Consider the following 24,128-nt stretch of genomic DNA (forward strand, 5'->3'; position numbering starts at 1 on the left):
AGAGAGTCTCTTATCTGGGCCAGACTTGAGGGGGCTCTCCAGAGGAAGAAGAAGTCACTACTCTGGACCAGAGTTGGCAGTAACTGTCTGGAGACAAGGGCTCTCTACAGGAACAAGAATCTGTCCAAGAGATTTGAGTTGACACAGCAGATCTCCTCCCAGAGAGGAATTGGCAGTTTCTAGAGACAACACCACATTACAATGATGAAGCATATTAATTGATTACTGACAGAAAAAGAATAGGCAAGATACAGAAGCAAATTTTGGAACATGGCAAATGTATGTATTAATTTTGCTTGACTATGCTTACTTGTTATAAGGATTAATTTTTTCCTTTCTTACTCAAGATTTATGGGGACAGGGCTATTGGGGAAAAGAAAGATTAGTAATAATGATGCTCAAAAAAAGGCCATTTTAATGTTTTTAATATGCACACAGGAGAACAAAAGAAAAGTCAGAAAGAAGCACAGACAAGCAAGACAGTCTTGAAATAAAAATACTTTTTAAAAAAGCAAGCTGTTTGCAGTGAAGATTCATAGTTTTCTGTAGAATCTTTTTTTTTCTGCTGTGTGTGGAAGTGATCTGGTTTTTGTTTATTTGTTTTTAAATTCAGAATGAAAAAAAAAAATAAACCACCATATTCTAGAATTTTGCCAAGGATCATTAACTTAGATTTTATAGATTCTATTTTTCTTCTCCTCTTTTAGAAAATTTAGACATTTGCCCTTCTCCAACCTTGCATCAATTCTCTTGTTCTCCACTGGCCTTCACTAAGAATAAGTCAGCAATTACATGTACCAGGCCTTTTGGTATCCTGGGATACAGTTTTTTCTAGGTCTGGTGACTTGAATTTGTCAAGTGCTGTTACTATATTATCTCCCTACTTAGCTTGAGCTTCACCTTCTAATAAATAATTTTTCTTCTGTCCTTTCTAGTCTAAAGAGACAGGAACTTATTGAACCCATTTAAATTTAAATAGCCAATTAACAGAATGTCAGAGATGAAAGTGGGGACAGACTTCTAGATAAACTTTATTTTTAAATTTTTGTTTTCAAATTTCAAGAAGTGAGACAGCACAATACAAAAGTACTGGACTTGGACTCAGACAGATTTGAGTTAAAATTCTGCTGCACATACTTATCAGCCATGTGACCAAGGATAAATCATTTAGCCAGTCTGTGTCCCAGTTTCCTCATCTATAAAATGGGGATAATAATAATCCCTACTTTAACAGGGATGTTGTGAGGATCAAAATGTGTAGTGGTCTGCAATCATTAAAATAGTTTATTAATGCTAGTTATTATTATTAAACTAAATTTTTTTTCTTTTCATTTAACAAAAATCTATTTTCTTAGCCTCTCACTTCTCCACTCACACTATGGGGTAAAAGGGAGCCATTGTAACAAATATGCACTCAAGTAAAAGAAAGTCCTACATTGATCTTATCAGAGAGAGAGAGAGAGAGAGAGAGAAAGAGAGAGAGAGAGAGAGAGAGAGAGAGAGAGAGAGAGAGAGAGAGAGAGAGAGAGAGTCTACAGATGTGAAAGTATAAAATCTATAAATCTATCATCAGTCCTTTGGAACAGTGATTGATCATTGCATTGATCAGCTTCTTTCATCTTCCAAAGTTGTTTGTCTTTAGTGTTTTATTGTATAAGTTGCACTGGTTCTATTTACTTTATCCTACACCAGTTTATAGAGTTCTGCCCTGTATTCTCATCATTTCTCACAGCACAGTAATATTTCATTACATTTGTATAACCATAATTAATATTTGCACATATCTAATTATTAGGAAGTTTTTCCTGATGTCAAGTTTAATCATTAGCACATATCTAATGGTAAAGTTTAATCATTAGCTCCATAATATGTTACCAATTATAATCATTCATCTGCTCCTATTCAGTTCATGATAACCATTCTTGGACTCAAAAGCCATTCACAGTGCTCTTATGAAGAGTTGTCTCCATAATCTGTGTTATCGTTCAGTTTTTGAGAGGCATTCTTAAATCAATCATTAAGTTGCTGACATCCTCGGAATGAGGATAAAATAAATGGCAATTCGATTAATTTGAAACCACTCAAAAAGCACTTTTTAAATGCTTTCTCTGCTCAGAGAACAGCAGTAGGAACAATATAAAGATAACTGATCAGGGAACTATTTAAGAAATGAAAATGATAATGAAATGTTAAAAATCATAAATGTTTCCTTTATTTAAAAAGGCAATAGCTTTGAAGATTGGGGAGACCTTTTTGTATAGAACAGGAAGTTACTTGTTCATTCATTTCAATCATGTCCTACTCTTCGTGACCCCATTTGAGGTTTTCTTGGCAATGATACTAGAATGGTCTGACATTTCCTTCTCAAGCTCATTTTACAGATGAGGAACTGAGGCAAATGGGATTAAGTCACTTGCCCAGGACCACATAGCTATTAAGAACATAAGGCCAGATTTAAACTTAGAAAGATGTCTCCCTGACTCCAGGGAAGTCAGAAGAGGAATGTACCAGGAAGCATGTTCTTCAATAGTTAAAACCAAGAACACCTGCTAATGAAAAAAAAACATAGTTACAAGAGTATTCCAGCCCTCAATTGAAGGGGAGAGGCAATCACCACATTAAAGAGGTATTGTCTATCAAAAGCTGAGTTCATCAGTATGAAGGTAAAATTTCTGCTGATCAATATCTCTTGCGTGAGACACAATGTTCCAGGAAATTAAGACTACACAGAGCTACTAAAGGAAAATTCATGCACACATGTGTATAATATTTATAAAGAAGCATTTACTATGTACTGCCCTGGATATTGGGACACAGACCAACAAAATTAAGTAATCCCTGACTTCAAAGAGTTTACATTATATCATGAAGAAAAAAAATAAGTAGAAATTATAAAATTAAATATAAAATACATGCAAAGTAAATCTGAAGCAATTTTTGACTGGAATGGGGAAAGAATATAGACTATGGGAATCAAGATAGGCTTCCTTCCAGGAAGTGGCACTTGAGCTGATTCTTGAAGGAAGCCTGGGGTTTAAATGAAGCAAAGATGAGGAGGAAATGCATTCCAGAAAGAAATAGGAGAAAACAGAAAGTAGGCCAACATACCTGGAATATAGATTTGTGAAGAAGAATTATGTATAATAAACCTGGAAAGGTGAGCTAGAAGCAATGGTAAAGAGCTCTTTTAAAGGCCTTCTCTAATTTTTCAAGTGTTTTGTTTTTTTTTTTAAGGTTCATGGGACACAGTTGAAAAAAAGGATGACTGATCCAATTCTCCTGACCATATTAATTCCTACATATAGTATCACCAGTGGAGACACTGATTGTAAACAGCTTATTCAAGGATTTAGCCAAGAACAGGGGAAGAATATAGGATGACCATAGAAAGAACTGTAGGATCCAATGAGTGTTTTTTAAAACATAGGGGAAAGCATAATGTTTGTAGCCAACAGGAAAGGAGCTAGTAGAAAGAGAAAGATTGAAGATTGTGGCAGAGGATAATGGTGAAGGTCATCTTCTAGATAAGATGAGGGGATATGGAATATAAGATAGCTATAGAAGTTAACCTTGGCAAACATAAGGATCACCTCACCATTAAGACCAAAGTGAAGTATCAGATATTTAGAAATGATGGCACATGGATATGAGATAAAGAAGAGTAGATAAAACAGAATGGTCTCAATTTTTTCAATTAAGTATGTGCCAAAGTCCTCTAGAGAAACCATAAAGTAAGGTGTTATGAGAAGTTTCAAGAGAGAAGAAAAGACTTAGAAAAGTTGCTGTGGTAAGAAAAGTGGATTAGAGAGGCATAGTAGGTTTACCTTATTATAGAAAAGTTCAGATTTGAAATTAACTAACAATATTTACTGTGAACCTAATCAACTTGATTTGGTGATTTCCTACAATTCCATTTAGTATCATGTAAATGTGAGTAAAGGAAGTGGATAGTACAATATTAGTAGTAAGACAAAGAAGCAAGAGATTCTAGAGTAGAGGATAGTGTAAAGTTAAAGTGGTTCATCAAGAAGTCATTATTGAAAAGGGAGGAAAAAGTAACCAGAAAAAGGGATTAGAGTGTGGTATAGTGTACTGAGGGATAGAAAGCTTGAAAGTTACAGTGAAAACAGAGTTAGTTTAGGAGTTAATCAGAGAAAACAGAAAGATAAAAAGTTATGATCAGAGAAAGGAAATAAAATCCTTGAACCTGGAAACAGAATACTTATAGATTATGGCAAGATTAAGAGTACAACCACACTCAGGTATAGCTGAAATGAAGTGAAGTATTAGATCATAGAAAATGAGTTAGAATAATTGAAGATACACATACAGATACTGATATTGAAGTCTCCTGTAAAGCCCCTATAATAAAGGGGCTGGGGGGAAGAGGAGGATTAAACCAAGCACTTCATTATTTGTCTCCTTAATACAGTTCCTAGCAAGTGATGTTTAATAAATGCTTTATCTATTTTTCTACAATCCTTTTGGCATACAGTTGCCAAAATTGTCTTGTTAAGACATAAGTCTGATCATGCTACTCTCTTATTCAAGAATCTTCAGTCACTCCCTATTGCCTCAAATATAGATGCCTCATCCTGACAAATTTAAACTGCACTATAATCCAACTGCAACCTTCCTTTCTACACCTATTTTATATATTTCCTTTTGTGAAACTAGATACTAAGTGTTCTCCGAACTTGACATTCAATCTCCTGCCTCCAAGTCATCTCCCAGGCTTGGAATATCCTCCACCTTACTGACTGCCTCTTAAAAGCCTTGGTTTTCTTCAAGATTTAACCTAAGAACCAATTTTTTTCTGAAGCTTTACCTGGTCCTCCTACTTCTTATTATTCTCTTCTTTTCAAATTTCTTGGTACTTAGATATTTCTACATTGTATTCCACAAATGTAAGTTCTTTGGAGACTGTTTTGTTTGTGTCTTTATGTCTCCAGCACCATTTACTTAGGAAACTTTGTTAAACTAAGTTGATTTTTTGTTTGTGTTAATCTACTGAGAGTTTCCCTCAAAGTCAGTAAGACCACAAAGTCCCACCTTTGATACATACTGTCAGTGGGATCCTGAGCAAATCACTTAGCAACTCTTTAAGAGTTTTAGAGAAAAGGCACACACCTGCTTTCATAGAGGGAGTTTCTTCTTCCAGGGGACCCCTGTATCAATGAAAGCACAGGTCCACTCTCATTTATGTCAATTCACTGTGAAAAAATTAGAATTTCAGAAAGTAAATATTTATATTATGTCTGCAGGGCATCCCTCAGTGGATGGTTGATAAATTGAAGATCAACTTATATCTACCTAATGTTTTATAGTAACAAGATCAACATAGAACTTAGAGCCAAAGAAAACCTTTAGAGCTTATCTTATCCAACTTCTCCTATTTAGCTGAGGAAGCAAGTTGACTCAGTGGCTAGAGTGCTGAGACTGAAATCAAGATAGATCTGAGTTCAAAACCAGCTTCAGACACTTACTATGTGACTGTAGGCAAGTCACTTAATTTCAGTTTTCCCAATTAAAAAGCAGAAGCCATAACAGCTCTTCTCTTCAAAGGTTGTAAGGATCAAATAAGGTAATATCCATAAAGTGTTTAAGATAGTCCCCTGGTGCATAGTAGTCACTTAATAAATTCTTGTTTCTTTTCTTCCTTTCTTTATAGAGAAAACTTGCCCTGAGCTTACAGAGGAGCAAATCCATTATTTAAATTCAGGTCCTTTGACTGACTTAAAGAATATACCTGATCATTTAATTAGTGGAGCAAATGCTCCACTAGAAAAGTCTGGATAAGGGGAAAACCACTGCAATATTAATTCAGGTTGACTGATGAGGAAATCAGAAAATTAAATGACTTATTCAAGTCATGCAGCTCTCAGCTATGGATTTGGGACTCATACCTAGATCTTCTAATGGCAGTTAGGTAACCCAATAGATAGAATGCTGGGTCTAGAGTCAGGAAGAGCTGAGTTCAAATCCAGTATTAGACACTTGCTGGTTGTGTAACTGTGAACAAAAAACCTAATCTCTGTCTGCCTTGATTTTCTCAATTATAAAATAGAAATAATTGTACCTCCCTCATGCAGCATAAAATGAAATAATATTAATAAAGCAGTTAGCATAAGACCTCACATAGCAGATGATGTATAAGTGCTTATCTCTTTCTCCTTTCTCCCTTTTTTAATGTTAAGTTCTGTCACTGTATTTTGCTGCTGTTTCTATAAAAAGATCATATTCATCTAATCATCTCTATAGCAGGAACCAACCACATTTGGAGACATATAAATGATGTCACAATTCTACTTTGCTATATTTTTAATAGACTATAGCTTTACACAGTTATAGATATATGTGACAGGAATTTATAGGCCAGGAAAGAAGAATGGAATGTATAGACCAGAAAAGAAGGGGGAATTTACATACCAGGGGAGGAGGGAGGACAAACAAAACTTGATCCAAATATTATATACAGCAAGGGTTGTGACCAGATTCATAAGACATAGACATAAGACATAAGACATAAGACTAGACTGACTGAAGCTAAACAGGAAGTGTCCATTGAGAATCAAAGCCTTCAAAATAGATTTGAAAGAGGGAGATACTCATGTTCTGGCAATGAAGAGGAGGAAGGCTTTGTCTCATAAGAGGAAGAATTCCAGGAAGTCTTGAGGTTCTAGATGAAGTCTATTGAGTAAAAAAAAACCAGTTGGAGAAGTGTATTCAAATTTATGACTGACTATTCATTTAATTCAAGAGACACTTGGGAGCCATTGTAAGCTTCTCAGAAAAGGAATAACATAATCACAATGACTGTGGAGGGAAATAGTTTTCTTTCTCTTGAATAAGGAAACCCAAAAGGGATAGACATAAAGTCTAGCTTATGATGAGTAATCTTCACTGACAAAAAGAATTAATTTGTTCTATACCAATTTCCCTAACCTAACCTTCCTTTTCTAAATGCTTATGAGTGGGAGGGGAGAAGATTGTCCCAAAGAATGTACCTGTTCATTTAATTAGGAAAAACAAACCTGAGCCAATATGATTCATGTGGTGATTGGCTGAAGCTGTAAGCTGACATGGAGGAAAGAAAAAAAAAACTTTTAAAAAACAAATATAGACTGAACTCCCTGCTGATACAACCTAATACTTCCTCGTTTTCATTAGGGAAAAAAAAATTGAGAAATCTAAAGAAACCGATCAGCAAGAAGACATTAAAAAAAATGAGTCACCTATTGACACATTCAGGATGAGAAACTATATAAACATCCCAGGCTAGATCAGCAATTACTGTACCAACCATAGGGCTGTGAACAATAGTTTCTTGACAGGAATCATGTACTACTCTGCATTGTACACTCTGAGTCTTTTGACAAGCTGCCTTGCTTTTCCTCTGCCCCAGGAAGCAGGAAAAATGAATGACCAACAATGGGGAAAAGCACGGGTATGTACCTACATTGTTTTTTCCTGAGCCTTTACTAACTCAAAGGACATTACTAGGCATGTTTGCTCCAGGCCCATTTAGCGTACTGTTAGTTTCTTTTAAAACTAAAGTCCACAAAACTATAATTTTAATGATGAATAAGCAGAAACTTATTTTATCATAGCTTCCTCCTTAGTAAATAGATTGATATGACTTGTCCAAAATGGATTGAAAGTTATTCAGACCTCTCTTTAAATCTTCCCATGCCTCAGGAGTTGGGTTGTCATAAAAATATTGAGAGAGGCCAGTTTTGTAGCTTAGGAGAATAGAATCTATATTAATTTAAGGATAATTTTAATGTCAAAGAAAAAGTATTCCTTACAGAATCAGCATAATATAGTAAGTAAAAAGCCAGCCTCAGAACCATGAAGAGATTAACTCAAGTTTCATCTAACACACAATGGTTGTATATGACTTTTAGCAAGTCACTTAACTTCTCAATGTTCTATGCAATTCTAAACAAGATTATATACTTCAAAGTCAACAGATCAATGAAAGTAATATCTGAGATCTAAGGCTAGTGAATATATGTCTCTGGGAATAAACTAGGGAGGTTACCTTGAAGGCTAAGGTTGACTCTTCTTAAGTGAGAATTTATAAGCTATTTTGTGTTACTATAGGAAGAAATCTAATGCTATGTCCATTTGAACGTGGTTAATATCTAAACATGTATTTATTATAAATAATTTTCACAAAATTTATTCTATTTCCAATTTGTGATTACTGTATTCATACATCCAATGTCTATTTTTGTTATCTAAATGTATATAATTGTTTATCTTAATATGTAATGTATTGAACTGAGGAACAGTGGCAGGGGGGTTTACTTTACTTAGTTAATCAAGATAACTTGTTGTTTGTTTGTTTTTTTCTGTGAATTTCTTACTGTTAACAATGTGAAATCATGGTCAATACTAGGATGTGTAATCATTGAGAGTTGAACTCATCTGAAACTCTGATTTTTGAAAATTGTTATTTAAGATCTTTGGGGGCTGTTAACTAATTATGTCAGGTATAATTATCAAAGAATGCTACTGAGTCAATAACCGATGATGATGGCAACCCTATGGGGTTTTACATGCATAAATTGTAGGTGGAGTTTTCATGGGAAAGGCTGGGAGAATGACTATTGGCATAAACTGAAGCAGGATTTTCCTGACTCAGTTTCCCCAACATGACATTTCTTGAATAGAATATATCCTATATGGTTCAATATTAATTGGCCATCTACATATGAGATGATAGTTGAGTCAACGTATTTTTGTCTAGAATTGACATCAAAATAAGGGAACACTTTCTTTTATATCTCTACTCTTTTATTGTAAATTTCCATAATATGTCAGATGACAAGTATGAAGGCAACATTAAAACTTTATCTTATATAAACTAATTTTGGGAAAGAAACTGAGTTATTATATATAGCAAGATGCAGGATAAATTTCTGAGCTATTTTGTCTAGAATTTTAGTCCTTTAATATATTCCAAACAAGTAATTAAGTGTTTAACTTTGACATCTGTTACTAGCTATATATTCCTGGTTAAGATCCTTTAATTTCTCAATTCTTTGGGAATAATTAGGCAAATGATGCATATATTTCTATAGAATCATTCATTTGAACAGAGCTAGAGGTTGAAAATGATTTCTTGTAAATAATTTACTTGATATGCAGTGTTTTAAAATGGGATTATTTAAAATTGGTTAGTCAGTGTATCCATTCCAGAACCTTTTGTTAAAACTGAAGTTAAAACTGGCAACTTTTAAATGAATTCATTTTTGTATTAGATTCCATCTTATAAAAATGGCTACTGCTTTCTGTTTTTTTCATATATATTGAGATAAATTATATAGATGATAGATGTAGACTGATAGATCTTAGATATACATGATATAGATAGTGTATCAACAGGAAAATTGGCCAACCTAAAATTGTGAATTCCCTGGTCTAAAAGATTCCATATTTGATTTCTGATAGACACATGAGGTTTAAACTAACTTTCATGATCGTATCTGGTTAAGTTTAAGTTTACAAAGTAAACTTAAGTTTGTTAAGATCAGTTTTGTAGGAACTTTCTACAAGTGACCTGAGCTGAAGAAGAACTGAGACCATACCAGATGTTTCTAGAAGAGAAGCATCTACTTCCCCCACCCTCTGCATCTTTTATCTGTAATGTCTACTATCAAAGGGAATTTACTTCTTTAATTTTGTCAGTGTTATCAAAGAGGATCTGCCCCCCCAGCTCTGATTTTTGACAAAACACCATCCATCTTTTTCTTTTCCCTCTCACATTGTCTCCCTCATGAGTTCCATAGTTAGAAACTCTTGATGAAGTGTTTAATGGACATGTTTGTCCACAATTGCCTTTTGGTGTGATTGTCTTTGGTCTAAGAAAGCCAAATAACTGTCCTTTTATTAATAACTTGCTGATCTTATTAATAAAATGATGAAATTACTTTCCTCAAAAAAGAAGAAGGGGGCAATTCCTTACCCAGGAGTTCTCTCCTGTGAAATTATAGGTCCAGACTGTTTCCTATTCAATAATAATTAAACTCCCCTCCCTTTGCTCTAAGATTCTGTAACAATGGGCTCCTTGTTGTTTCTCAAACACAAGATTCCATCTTCTGACCTCAAGCATTTTCACTGCTCCCATACCTGGAACTAACTCTTCTTTCTCCCCCTCCCTCTCCCCTCCCCATCCCCCTCTCTCCTCCTCACACCCCCTCTCTCCCTCTTTCCTTCTCCCCCCCCTCCCTCTCCCTATCCCCTCCTTCTCCCCATCCCCCCTCCTTCTGTCTCTTTCTCCCTCTTCTCTGTCTTGCTCTCTCTCTTTTCATCTCTCATTTCTGACTTCCCTGACTTCCGGCAAGTCCCAGATAAAATCTCACTTCTACAAAAAGTTTTTCCCAATCTCTCTTAACACTGATACTTTCCCTATAATGATTACACTTATACACATGTATATATATACATATATATGTGTGTATATATATATACACACACGCACATATATGTGCATGAATATGTTTGTGTGTGTTTATAGTTGTTTGCATATTGTCTCTTTCCTTAAGATCAAGGACTATCTTTTGCCTTTCTTTGTTATTCTAATGCTTAGCACAATGCCTAGCACATAATAGATGTTTCATCTTAATAAGTCTTATTAACTGACTGACTAACTGAGAAGTATCTAAGGCCAGATCTGAATTACAATCTTCCTTACTCCAGGTTGAGTGCGTTAATACCAAATTACTAATAAGCTATTATTAATCTCTGATTTAATAAACAAAAACTATCATCCCTCAGTTTTCTTATAGCATAATGGAAAGAGAACTAGATCTAGAGACAGAAGATCTAGGTTCAAGTCCTGGCCCCATTAAGTATTTGCTTTATGATCTTAGAAAAGTCATACTGTTGAGGTCAGGGTAGCAATTCCTATTTTGAAATATACATATGATAAATTTACAATGGCTATTCTTTTTGCCAAAAAGAACATTTATTAAGGAGAAGTGATTACAGACAAAATGAAGAATAAACTAGGCACCAGAAGTGATAATTATGAAATAGATTTGGGAGAGCAATATGGTTACCAAGGAAAAGAACTTGGAAGAATCCATTAAAGGAATATTACATGAGGCTTGAATATGCCATTGACTGGTAGGTTAAATCCATAAAGAAATTTAGCAAATTAAAACAGAGTTAACTATAGTATAGTATATAATATAATATAGTATAGTATAGTAATATAGTGTAGTATAGTAGTATATAATATAGTATAGTATAGTAAGGAGAAAGATGCCATTAAAAGGATTATGAGGAGAAGAGAGAATACCTCGGAACAGGCTTACTCCTAAAAAAAAAAAAAATGACTCATCAAAGATCTTCATCGTGAACTCATCTTTTTTATTAAAGGTTTTTAATTTTCAAAAGATATGCATTAACATATATTTTAAATTCAATATATGTATACATATTTATACAATTATCTTGCTGCACAAGAAAGATCAAATTAAAAAGGAAAAACTGAGAAAGAAAATAAAATGCAAGCAAGCAACAACAAAAAGAATGAAAATGCTTTGTTGTGATCCACACTCAGTTCCCACAGTCCTCTCTGTGGGTACAGATGACTCTCTTCATCACAAGATCATTGGAACTGGCCTGAATCATCTCATTGTTGAAGAGAGCCTCCTCTATCAGAATTGATCATCGTATAATCTTGTTGTTGCCATGTATAATGATCTCCTAGTTCTATTCATTTCACTTAGCATCAATTCCTGTAGGTCCATGAGCACATCTTTTATAGGGGAAATGCAACCTTGGAAGTCTCGCAGGGGAGGAAGGGGAAGTATCAGGGAAGAATTTGGTAGCTCAGAGGAGGGATCAAGGAAGAGCCACATGAAATGCATCTAGCAGACCAGGAATCAGATCTGTCTAATGGCAAAACAATTCAATATCTCAAAGGTTGTTTAAAGATACCCAGAAGTTGGAAGAATAGACTATGAATATATGAATATATATAAAGAGTTCCAGGCTTACAATATACAAACAGGATAGTTTGGGACTTGGTTATGACTGATACTAGCTGATTGGGTTTCTTCCTGACAAGGGAAGAGATTAAACCCAAAGTAGACCTCAATATCACTTTTGAAAGTTAATGGCTACAATAAAATGCTTATTTCATAGAATTGTGAGGATGAAATGAGATCATATGTGGGAGAATATTTTTTTAAGTTGTAAACCGCTACATAAATATAAGATATAATTAGCAAGGCACAGCAGCAAATAAGCTTTTGTAAAACATTGATATCATTGCAAATGCTCTAGGTGGGAGAAGAGATGAGGACTGAGAAATGCTGGGGGGGGGGGTTCCCAGTTTGGATTAAGTAAAATATGCTCTGGACCTGTGGAGAAGCCCTGAAATCAATGTATTTCTCTAAGGGAGTCTGACATTAGTTGGGGATCAAGATCTATGGATTGTAGCAAATATCTCTTAACTGTCCTGGTTAAGGAAAGTTAACAGATGCTTTGATATGGTCATACCTCAATAGCTTTGGGATGGTCCTGAAAGCCTGAGAGATGTGTGGACAAGAATCCCAGCAAAAAAAATCATAAAACCTCAGAATGCCTCATCTCTGATATCCAGACTTTGTGTGAAGGCCTGTTAGCAAAACATAACCCCTTACTTGCCTAAGTAGCCAATTCCTTTTTTAAGTCACTACTAATCAGGAAGGTTTTTCTTACATCAAACTTAAATCTGCCTCCCAACAGTTTCTATCCATTCTTCTTCTACTCTCTGGGCAAAACAGAATACGTTTAATCTCTATTTAAAAAATCAAAGGTGCTAAATAAATGCAAGTTTTACTGTTGTTGTTATTATCATTAGTCATAAAGTAGCCAAATATTTTTCAATCACTTGTAAAATATAGAAATGAATCAAAAATGTATTCTGTGTTTGTCTATATATACAAATGTAGCTGCACAAGTGTGTTTGTTTGTTTGTTTTTCAGTGTAACTTTACAAATCAAATGAATAAATCTTAAGAGGTATTGGGAAAAAATTTTAGTTTTGGTTTTCCCTCTAAAAGCCATGTAATCCTATGGATACCAAAGGGGTAAAATAAACTGTTTTGTTGGTTGGCTTTCAATCAATGATTTATTCATTGACTAATAAGCAACTCCCAATGGAAAGGAAAAACATTATAATTTTAACCAAACCTTGAATTTTTAAGCAAATAATTTTCCTTGCTCCTCTTGCTAAAGTAGGATTTGGGGTCAATGACCAGCTGAGCAGCTTAGCTTAAAAAAAAAAAAACAAGAAATATTTAAAAATCACTTTCATTCTCCATAATAGGAATACCTCAAGAACTTCTATTTATATGATCCTGAAGCACGACTAAACAATTTAGAAGAAAAAATAAAAGAAATGCAAAAATTCTTTGGCCTCCCACAAACAGGAATTTTAAACAGCAACACCATGGAAATAATTCAGAAACCTAGATGTGGGGTACCTGATATTGGAGAATTCACTTTGTTTCCTGGGAGACCTAAATGGCCTTCTAAAGTGGTAACCTACAGGTTAGTTTTACTTTACTTCATTCTGGCAAAGAAATAACAATGACAATGATTTTGTAAGGTATGTCAAATATTGCTTTCTCGTCCGGCTATCAGGATTCTCTCTTATACTCAAGACCTGCCACCATCAACAGTGGATCGTTTAGTAGATAAGGCTCTTGACATGTGGAGTAAAGCTTCAACACTGACCTTCAAGAAAGTTAGGAGAGGAAATGCAGATATTCTCATTGGTTTTGCCAGAGGAGGTAAGGCTTTTAGATATTCTTTTTTTTTTTTTTCATTTTTATAGTGAACTTGATAGCCATCAATAAATACAATCATTTTCATATGTAAAAAATAGAAGAAAATCTTTTCTGAAACAATGGATTCAATTACATTTGGCTGTTTTTTAAACTTATCACAAATTAAAACCAATTAAAATGCTGTCATTCTTGTCTGTTTTTTTTTTCCTGAACATTCCTTTTCCTGCGCACATTTTCTCAATTTTCATGGAAATATTTTTCTTTTTTTTTTTTTTGTCATCACTATTCTTCCTTCTCATAATTTTAACACCATCCTGAAACATACAACAGATCAATATTTTAAACATTTTAATAACTATGTTATTTTCCTAAATGCTAGTATAACATTGAGAAACCATTGCTTGAGTCAATATGTGCCAAAATACAAAGCTTACTCTACCTACCTAAGCAATCACTATGCCCTAAACCCAGGAACATAGTCAAAAACAATATCAGACCTGCAGTAGTCCAATTTCAAAGGAGAAAGAAAATACATATACTTTCTTTTTTCTCATTGTTTTGTGTTTTTTTTAACCCCAATCAATGGGGCCCTGAGGATAATTTACATATGGTTTATGATTAGCCTATGATCTAGGGTTTCCCATGACAGGAAAGGAGAAAGGCATTCAATAAGATTAAGGCATGCAATAAGTATTTATTTCCTTCACACGAAAGTCATGCTAAAACAAACAATAAGACTTAAACTAGACTAGTAACAGCATATCATATCCAGCCAAAAAGTTGATACTTAAAACCATTTAAAACTAAACAATTCATGGAACTACTGATTAAAGCTTTTACATTACTTAAAACCATCTAAAACTAAAGTGATTTGTGGGACTATTAAGTAAAGCTTTTTTAAAATTTCACCTTGTCTCTGCACTGTCCAAACTCCCAGTGATGAGGTTAACAGGGAACCAAATAATTGAGGTAAATACCTAATAATGAGGAATATACCTCAATAGGATTAACTGAGGTCTAATGGCAGGATTGGGGTACAGGGAGTCACATGGAGCTCCCCTGCAACCCCTTTAAGATTTGGCTCAAAGATACAAAGTTAAATCAGGTCTAGTGGCGGTGAGAGTTCCCTGTAAATGGATTTAAAGGCCGAAAACCTAGATTGGTAAAAACAAGATTTATTGCAAGGTTTGGAAGCAAGGTTAAAGTCTGGTTAGTAAAAGGCATTAGGTAGAGGAAGATATACGCCAAAAGTGGCGGGACAGAGAGTTGAAAGATGCAGAGCATCTTGGCTGGCATCTTTCAACTCTCTGACAAAAGATGATTCTACCTTTGCTGTTTTTATCTGCTTGAAGAAGCATATGGGCAGAGCTCAGGTTGATTCCTGGAAGGCCAGATTTTTGGTGGGCTTTTCAGATAAGGAAGAAACTGTTTTGGGGTAACCTGAGCAGATAGTTGGAAGTTGGGTTATCTGAGCAGATCATTAGAATGGGAGCTGAAAATCCAAGCCAGCTCAGATCCGGTGGGGGCTGGGTACAGCTCAAACTGGCTCAGATACAGATCTTGTAAATCAAAGGTACAAGGAATCTTAAAGGGGGCTATGCCCGCATCACCAGTACATGATTTCTAACAAAATAGGACAAATTTGGATTGATCCTCTTGTTTGGTAGTCTTCTCCAAAACACTAAAGCCTCTCTGCCTCAGTATCTTCACCTGTAAAATGGGAGGGAGGAGGTTAATGATAGCACCTACTTCATAGGGCTAGATCAAATTGCAGTAAAGATTAAATGAGATAATATTTGCAAAGTGGTTATTAAAATACATGGAATATAATTAGTATTTAATAAATGTTTATTTTCTTCATCCTTTCTTGATAACATTCATAGCTTATTATAAAACCTGATATGTACAACTAGCCATTTGTGGGCAACTCTAACTGCTTAAGACAAGATGCCTTTTTCTACCCATGGAATATCAATGGTAATAACTATTTATGTTTACATAACTATGCACACATAAATATGTGTCACTTAACTGCTATATGTAAATATATATGTATATATATGTGTTGGTGTGTATATATACAGAAAAATATCATGTATTCCATTCTCATATGTATATATACAGACACATATAGCTATAGATATAAACAGTGTGCATCCTATTCATATATATATGCATATGCATATGCATATATATATATAAACACAAATGTGGAGGGGCAGCTAGGTGGCACAGTGGGTAGACTGCTTAGATTGGAATCAGGAAGACTTAAGTTCAGATCCTGCCTGAAACACTCACTTAATTTAAACAAATATCTTAATTTTTATTTGCCTCAGTTTCCTCATCAGTAAAATAGAGATAATAAAAGCACCTACCTCCCAGGGTTGCTATGAGGATCAGATGAGTTGATAATCATAAAGCACTCAGCACTATATAAATGTTAGTTAACATTATTATTATTAAGCATGTGAAATATGTGTATCTATTTATATAGTGATGTAGAGGAGTTAGAGAGATAGATTATGGAGACAGATACAGATAAAAATGTGGGAAGATACAGATACAAATATACTTAACCTATGAAGAACTAGCATGGAAAAGTGGATTGGAGTTGATCTCAAAGTCAGGATAACTTTGTTTCAAGTGCAATCTTTCTTTTTCTTTGTTTTGCTAGCCCTTGGCACAGTGCCTAGAACATAATAAGCGCTTATTGAAAGTCTGTTAATTGACTCATTGACTGATTGACATATATTATGTGAGCCTAATACCATTCTAAGACTATAAATTACAGTATAGTTGCTAGTCTATATAGGGAAGGAACCCCCTACCTAAAGAAATTACAAATACAGAGCAAAAACACAAGATCACTCCTGGAGGGGAGTAAGATAAATAGGCAGTTTTACTTCTTCTTAGAAGGGTAGATAGGTAGTATTCGCACTTCACAGATGAGAAGGATAAAGACTTCCAAATATGAAATGATTTGCTCAGGTTCATACAGCTAGTAAATGGCTGAACTGAGGAAATCATATCCAGAGCATAGAATTAGGGAACCTTAGATTTAGAGAAGGATGAAGCCCAAAAAGTCACCTCATTTAGGTGCCTTATTTCACAGATGAAGGAAGGGGGATGGGGGGGTGAGGGGGGTGTTAAATCTAGGGAACTTCCAGTTCTACCAAGCTGCCTCCAGGTTTTAAGCTCAATGCCCACCATGTAGTCTCTAGCTAAATAGATTCAATTATTCAAATATTTCCATAGGTTCAAAAAAAAAAACAACAGTTTAACCCTAATTCCTGTTTTCTTAGGCAAGCCAATGACTGTTGTTCTTTTTCCTTAGCTCATGGGGACTTCAATCCATTTGACGGAGCAGGAGGAATCTTGGCTCATGCATTTGCACCAGGAATAGACTTAGGAGGAGATGCTCATTTTGATAATGATGAACAATGGACTGATGGCAGCAAATTAGGTAATGATTTTCATGTTCCTTTCTACCTAAAGTAGAAAACCTGAAAGCAAAATGTCTCACTGGGTACCTAGAATGTGCCATTTAAACATGAAAATGGGAAAGTTATGATACTAATAAATATGTTAAACTTTGTTTCCTCATTTACACTTTGACTAATAAGGAGATAGAGCAAAGGTATAATACACCCTATTCAATTCTACTCATTTAAATGCCTTCAATGTAAGAGGAAATGGGCAAGGTACTGGGTTATACAAAGGCAAAAAAAGAATACAGTGTCTTATCCTCAAGGTGTTTACCTCTATTAGATGGGGCAGGGGAGGGCCTTAACTTGTAGCAAATAAGAGACTTCTTATTTGGCGCTTCAAAATAGTGAGAGCAAATAAAACTCCATTGTGTATACTTGGAGGAGGAGAAAATATAGAGCTGTTCTTCACTTCCCCCACCCTTCTTCTCTGTTCAGATGTCTCTGTATTTCAAAGTAATCAACTCTCAGGCAAATGCACGGCAGTTCAAATTCTAATGTCTCCCTTTAACCTTGCAATCTAACTAACTTACATCTTACCATGAGATTAAAGAAGAGAAATAAAGTTTTATTTTTATTTAAATATCTTTCTTTAAAAGCTTATTAGAGTTTATTCAAGCTGTTAAGTTACCAAATTGAACATCCTGGATTATTCAATTTACTTAAACATTTTATTTCTAGTTCCCTAAAACAAGGCTATATGGAAAATAAATCAATTGGTTTTTCAGTCATTTCAGACTCTTTGTGTCCCTGGTGGGGTTCTCTTAGAAAGATATTGAAGTGGTTTGCCATTTCCTATTCCAATATTTTTTTAACATATGAGGAAACTGAGACAAACAGGCAAAAAAATCCAAATAATATTTGTTGCAGTTCCCAGTCTAAACTACTCTTCCTCTAAAGCCACCCTAAAACTCTGTTTAAAAATGTAAACATATGTATCCATTCTGCAGATAATTGAGAATTATATTTCAGGAAATTCTTGAGTTGTAATAATTTAATGTCATATTGTAATTATAATAATAATAATAATTTTGTAATAATTAAATCTATCTTCTTTTATTGTAGGAATTAACTTTTTATTTGCTGCTACTCATGAACTTGGACACTCCTTGGGGCTAGGTCATTCTTCTGACCCTGAAGCTGTGATGTATCCTACTTATAGCTATAAAAATCCAAAGGACTTTGGTCTGTCCACAGATGATATTAGAGGGATTCAGAAACTTTATGGTAAGGTTCAGGATTTTTGACATAAAACTTCACAATTGTCAGAATTTTAGAGCAATTTTCATGACAAGCTTGAATAGGAAAAGCTGGGAAATGGGCATGTACTTGGAAAGTAAGCTCTACAACCTGGGATTTTTTTTCTTTTTTAATCACTGAGACCAAAATAATATTTACAATATTAGAATATTTACAATCTAACAACCATTTTATTTTACCTCAACGGATTGATACAGAATGCTTAATAAATGAATGTTTGGTCATTTAAGAAGATTAAAACATCTCACTGATGAAATCAATAATAGTTCACCATTAGGTAGCTCACAACACAGTAAATTATGTGATTTTCACCAAAACTCAGAGAAACTTCCTACCTTTCTAGTCTTCTTACACTTTGTTTTTCTTTATATAATCAATGATCCAAGAACAAGGCTTTCTTCTTCTTCTTCACACACAATACTCCTGCTGATTCCAAATATTTTCATTGGCTGTTCTCCAGCCTTATAATGCTCTTCTTCTGATCTCTGGCTTTATTCAAATCTCTGCCAAAATCCACTTTTTTTTCCTCAATCCTCCTTAATTTGAATGCTTTCCATCACATATTATTTCTAATTTATCCGGTGTACAAATTGTTTATATAAAACTGTTTCCATGCCCCATTAAACTGTGGACTCTTTGAGTGCTGGCACTGTTTTTGTCTATTTTTTTTAATCTTCTGCACTTAGCACAGAGTCAGATAGTAGGCACTTAATAAATGGTAGCTGAGAAATGACCTGAAAATTATCTAGTCCCACCCATACCTGCAAAAGATATCCTTCCAACAAGTGCTCTTCCATCCTCCACCAGAAAGTTCCTAGGCCTCCTATGGCAGCCCATTCCATTATGAATAGCTTGAATATTAGGAAGCTTTCATTACATCAAACTTGAATCTGTTTGGCTATAATCTTTCACCTATTATTCCTAGTCTTTGGCCATCTGAAGCTAAAGTAAACAAGCTTAGCTATTCTTCCATCTGAAAATCCTTCAAATATAGCCATCAATTATTCTTTCCTTCGTGTTCAATATCCCTAGCTCTTTCCACCACCAATCCTCACATGGTATGGTTTGGAGGTCCCAATCAGCCACCTCTGTTCTTCAACATGACAACATTTTCTCTAAACTGTAACAGCCAAAACTAAATCCAGTTTCAGTGTGTTCTAACCAAAGCAGGATAGACAGAATTTAACCTCCTTCATACTAAACACTGTGTCTCTCAATTAGCCTAATATAGTATCTCTTCCAATAGCTCTGTTGCCCCCATTGAATCATATTAACTTTGTTGCTATTTGGTTATTTTTCAGTTGAGTCCAACTCTTCGTGATCCTATTGGGTTTTTCTTGGCAGAGATACTAGAGTTGATTGTCATTTCTTTTTCCAGTGGATTTTACAAATGAAAAAACTAAGGCAAACAAAGTTAATTGACTTGCCCAGGATCACAGCTAGATAAGTGTCTGAGGTCAAATTCAAACTCAGAAAAATGAGACTTCTTGACTCCAGGTCTTGCACTCTATCCATTACTCAATTTAACCTATCCCTGTTGATTTTATGATAGCCCTGGGTTTCTTAACCTTTTTTCCACTCACAATCCCTGAGAAATTGTTACATATCCCTCCAGATATATCAGTATATAAAATAGATGTACAAATCATAAATTCAGACCTTCCTGGTTTCAGGTTCATCACTGAGTCATCTAGCTGCCTCTTTAGATTTACCAGTCTAATTATTCTATCAATAAAAAGTTTGGATTTAGTCTGGCATGAATTTTCTTAGATAAAACCATTCTGGCTCTTAATGATCAGCCCTTCCCCTTCTAGATGCTAATGATGGATTGAGAGTCAGAAGGTCTAGGAAATGAAGGAAAACTCTCTTTGCAAATAAGGAAACTGTGACTTAAAGATTAAGTTTTACTCAAGATCATAGAGCTGGCAAGTATTAGAGCTGTAACTTGAACCAGACCTTCTGACTTTCAATCTGGGTGTCTTTCCATTATACCCCATTGCCTCACCTTGTATTGTGTTTACAACAGACATATATTCCTCAGCTAGCCTTTGAGACAGCTTTTAAGGAAGAAAACAACAATTATTAAGTACCTACTATACCCTAAACATTGTACCAAACAAAGAAAGCTCTAAAAACAGCTTCTAAACTCAAATCTCAGAAGGATAAGGAGACAACTTGCATACAACTAGGTATAAAAGGATAGAGACAGAATAAAATGGGAGTGTTCTCAGAGAGAAGTCATTAAGAGTAAGAGGATGGGGAAAAGTGTCTAGGAGCAGAAGAAAGCCTAAAAAGTAATAGGTAGAGATGAGGAGGAAGAGAGCCTGGCAGGAAGGACAGACAGTAATAATGATAAGATTAGGGTTCCTGGTGTTCAAGAAGTTAGGTGATGAGGTTAGTGGCAGGTTCTGGGTTCAGGGAACCAAATAAAGAGATTTGGCTCCCCTAAATCCCCCTAGGATACGGCACAGGGTAGGGAGTTGTGGGAATTCCCTTCAGGTGGCACAGAGATCTTTCATAAAGGAATTTACGTACCTGAAAAGCTAGAGTGGCAAAAAGAAGTTTATTATTGGCATTGGGAAGTCAGCCTTTGCTATGCATGAATAGAAAGACTGAATTCCTTGGTGTCGAGGTAAAATTTCTAGTAAAGAAATCCTAAAAGAGAGGTATAAAGTCTTGTTAAAGAAATATGTGAGGAAGATAAAGAGAGGATGACACTGAAAGAGAATATCATTTCATCAGGCAGAGGGTTGCTGCTATCATGTCATGGCATGTTAGATCCTCTGCAAGAACTGAGTTTAAAGTTGCCATTTTTATAAGGAAATCTGAGACAGAAGTTTCAAGCGAATGAGATTCCCTCAATGCTGTCACTGCCTCCAGGCCTAGATGAGACCATTTACTGGGAGTAGTTTTGAGCTGGAATTAGAGAAAATCTTAGAATTGAATGAGTCTCTGGGTTAATCTTCAATTCAATAGGATTGGAATTCTCCAGCTCTGGACTTAACTAGCTCCAACTAGATAACAGAATGAAGCTGTTTATCCTGCTTCCCTCTGGAGGGGTCTTGCCAGGATTCAAGGAGAATCTCTCTTTCAAGGATTTTTAGAGAGAGTTTCGGGGCTCCCCTCGTCAATAATATCCATAGTTAGGAGATGGAGTGTCAGGGGGAGAACAGTGAGGAAACCAATGTTCCTGGACTGCAGAATATATAGAACAGAGCAAGATATAGGAGGCTTAAAAGGGAAGGGAGGAAGGGAGGAAGTTATTAATGATTTTAATAGTCAAATAAAGGTTTTATATTTGTTCCTAGAGGCAATGGAGAGTCACTGATTTTACTGAATAAGGATGAGATATTCAAGCAAGGGGCATCTAGGTGGTGCAAGAAGATTCATCTTTCTGAACTCAAATCCATCCTCAAACACTTAGTAGCTATATGACCACTGGCAAAGTCACTTAATCCTGTTTACAACATTTTTTCCTTCTGTAAAATGAGCTGAAGAAGGAAAGATATCAAGCCAGGACCGTTCTCTTCACTACCTTACTCCCAAGGATTCTGCCCTAAATTGTTAGAAATGGTCAAATTGCCAATTTTCTGGGGGACACAAGTGCGACTGAATACATTGAGAGTGATACCCTGGTAGGTGGTTAGGTCTTTCAAAAACCATGTTTATGCTGTTACCAAATTCATAACACTGGGATAAAGTTCAGGCATATCTGGTCTTTGTTTTGTCTTTGTGATTTTTTTTTTGTTTTACACAATGTCATAATATTCTCTTCTGTTTTCTCAACAGGAAAGAAAAGATAATTTCAGAACTATTACAAACTTAACAGAAAAATACACATTCAACACTCTACTACGTTCCTGCTCTATCAAAATGTTTTTATTTTGTCTTGAAATCCTATACTTAAATGCTTTTAAATGAATGGCTTTATGTAGAAATCAAAGGCTAAAACATGAAAGTATAATGTTTTATTTCATTAATTCACTGATTTTTTTTCCAACAAACATTTGTCAAAAGCCTACTAGAAACAAAGAGCTCAAAGAACTTGAACCACAGCCTGCCCACATCATCAAGAATGACTGATCTCTTAATATTTATTCATGTTCATAAAGTCCTGCGATTGGTACTGATACCAGAGCTTCAGATCCTCAGATCCTTTTCATAGCCAAAGTAGAAGCAACACAATCAAAACTGAGCTGGCACCCAGAACTTAGAATAGAATATCATAAACGAGGCCCTGGCTGAATAAGTGACTTGCTCCAAATCATACAGCAATCTGGATGCAGAACTAGAAATTAGACCTTGAGTGTCCTGAACCCTAGCCTGTGTTTTTTCTACCACACTACTCCCCCACCCCACTTTCTTAAAAAGGCACCCAATTCTCTGCCACTTTTGTAACTGCCAAGTGGTGATATTGAACTCTGCAAAAGCAGGGATTCCAAATTTTTCTTCTGATCCTCCCAGAAAATCTAGATCCACTTTGGAAGTAGTCACCAATTACAGGTATATGTACATATAATAGCTTTTAACAAACAAGAGAAAAGAAAATCAAGTTCTTTCATTTTATAGCTATTGTCCCTGGAAATCTGACAAAAGTTCTTTGTAAACTGACAAGTATGGAGAGTTCTTTGCAGTTTATCACAGAAGCACTCTAGAGATCAATTAGATTATCTCTAAAATTCTTTTCTGCTTCCAGTGCATGGTACTATGAAAGTTCTATGATTAGAAGCTCTTATAATACCAAGGCTATAATAAGTAGGGATATAAAAATGGGAATACACTTTGAGCATTAAAAGTAACAGAATTCTAGGTGCTACATAAAAGTTTTTAAGCTGTTTAATTTGCATAAAAACAAGAAGGGAAGGAGCAGGATCAGATTTATTTGCAAATTAGATGGTGACATTCTTGATTTTTGTATATTCCCCCAATATCAATCACTAGTAATTAAATGTTCTAGTATCATTTGTCAGTGCCAGTTAATATCACTCTTGTTTCATGTAACCAGTAGATTTCTCTTCAACAAGCAACTAACATCAATTAATTTTTTAAAATTTAAATTCATTTTGAACTTAAATACAAAAAGAAGATGAAAAAAATTTACATGTACATAACACAATGCAAAAAAAGGATTCAGCATGAAACTATGAATATCCATTCACACTATTTACTTTTTAAAAAACTATATAATAAATACTACACGTTGTTTTTAAAATTATACTACTTTTCTGTGCTTTTTTTCTGAGTTTTATTTTGTTCTCTTTAGTATACTTTTTTTTCTCTCTTCCTCCCCACCATTTGGAAGAGAAATGTATAGCTATGGACAAACTTATTTGGCTTTTCCAAAGTTTCAAAGCTCACAAGGTCATTTCATCTCCAATACTCTTTAATTTATGATTAGAAAGAAAAATAAACACACCATACACAAAAGAAACAGCAGGGCCATGCATTCCCAGCAACAAGGCAGCCAAGAGGATAGCCAACTCTTCTTTCCATCTACCCAAGGGCTTATTGCTGTTCTAATTCACTCAAAAATTGCCAGGAAGAGAAACAGCTCAAGTTTCTCCACTAGAGCCTTTGTAAGCCTCTCTTTA

At 35.0% G+C, this 24,128-nt stretch overlaps 1 protein-coding gene across 4 annotated transcripts; it reads left to right on the forward strand.

Moving 5' to 3' along the window:
• MMP7 (matrix metallopeptidase 7) lies at positions 1–23,752 on the forward strand. 4 transcript variants are annotated; one of them, XM_074304405.1, is made up of 6 exons: positions 1–279; positions 13,330–13,553; positions 13,647–13,795; positions 17,127–17,255; positions 18,343–18,504; positions 22,327–23,752. In XM_074304405.1, exons 1-6 carry the CDS (start codon positions 271–273, stop codon positions 22,338–22,340), a joined length of 687 nt encoding a protein of 228 aa, XP_074160506.1. In that variant the 5' UTR covers positions 1–270; the 3' UTR covers positions 22,341–23,752. The 4 variants fall into 4 exon arrangements, with proteins under 4 accessions (XP_074160506.1, XP_074160505.1, XP_074160504.1 ...); XM_074304404.1 differs by lacking the exon at positions 22,327–23,752 and adding an exon at positions 21,846–21,995 and having other exon boundaries at positions 2–279; XM_074304403.1 differs by lacking the exon at positions 1–279 and adding an exon at positions 7,139–7,447.
• The last annotated feature ends 376 nt before the right edge of the window (positions 23,753–24,128 follow it).

The sequence above is a fragment of the Sminthopsis crassicaudata genome, chromosome 3 (genome assembly GCF_048593235.1).
Source record: "Sminthopsis crassicaudata isolate SCR6 chromosome 3, ASM4859323v1, whole genome shotgun sequence".
NCBI classification, from domain to species: Eukaryota; Metazoa; Chordata; class Mammalia; order Dasyuromorphia; family Dasyuridae; genus Sminthopsis; species Sminthopsis crassicaudata.

Bases quoted from the DNA above. Each gene is read 5' to 3' on its own strand.
- MMP7 (XM_074304402.1), top strand. From the start codon at position 7,340: ATGTACTACTCTGCATTGTACACTCTGAGTCTTTTGACAAGCTGCCTT. The intron at 7,448-13,329 runs GTATGTACCTAC...TCTCCATAATAG, and splicing joins AACAATGGGGAAAAGCACGG to GAATACCTCAAGAACTTCTA. The intron at 13,554-13,646 runs GTTAGTTTTACT...TCCGGCTATCAG, and splicing joins TCTAAAGTGGTAACCTACAG to GATTCTCTCTTATACTCAAG.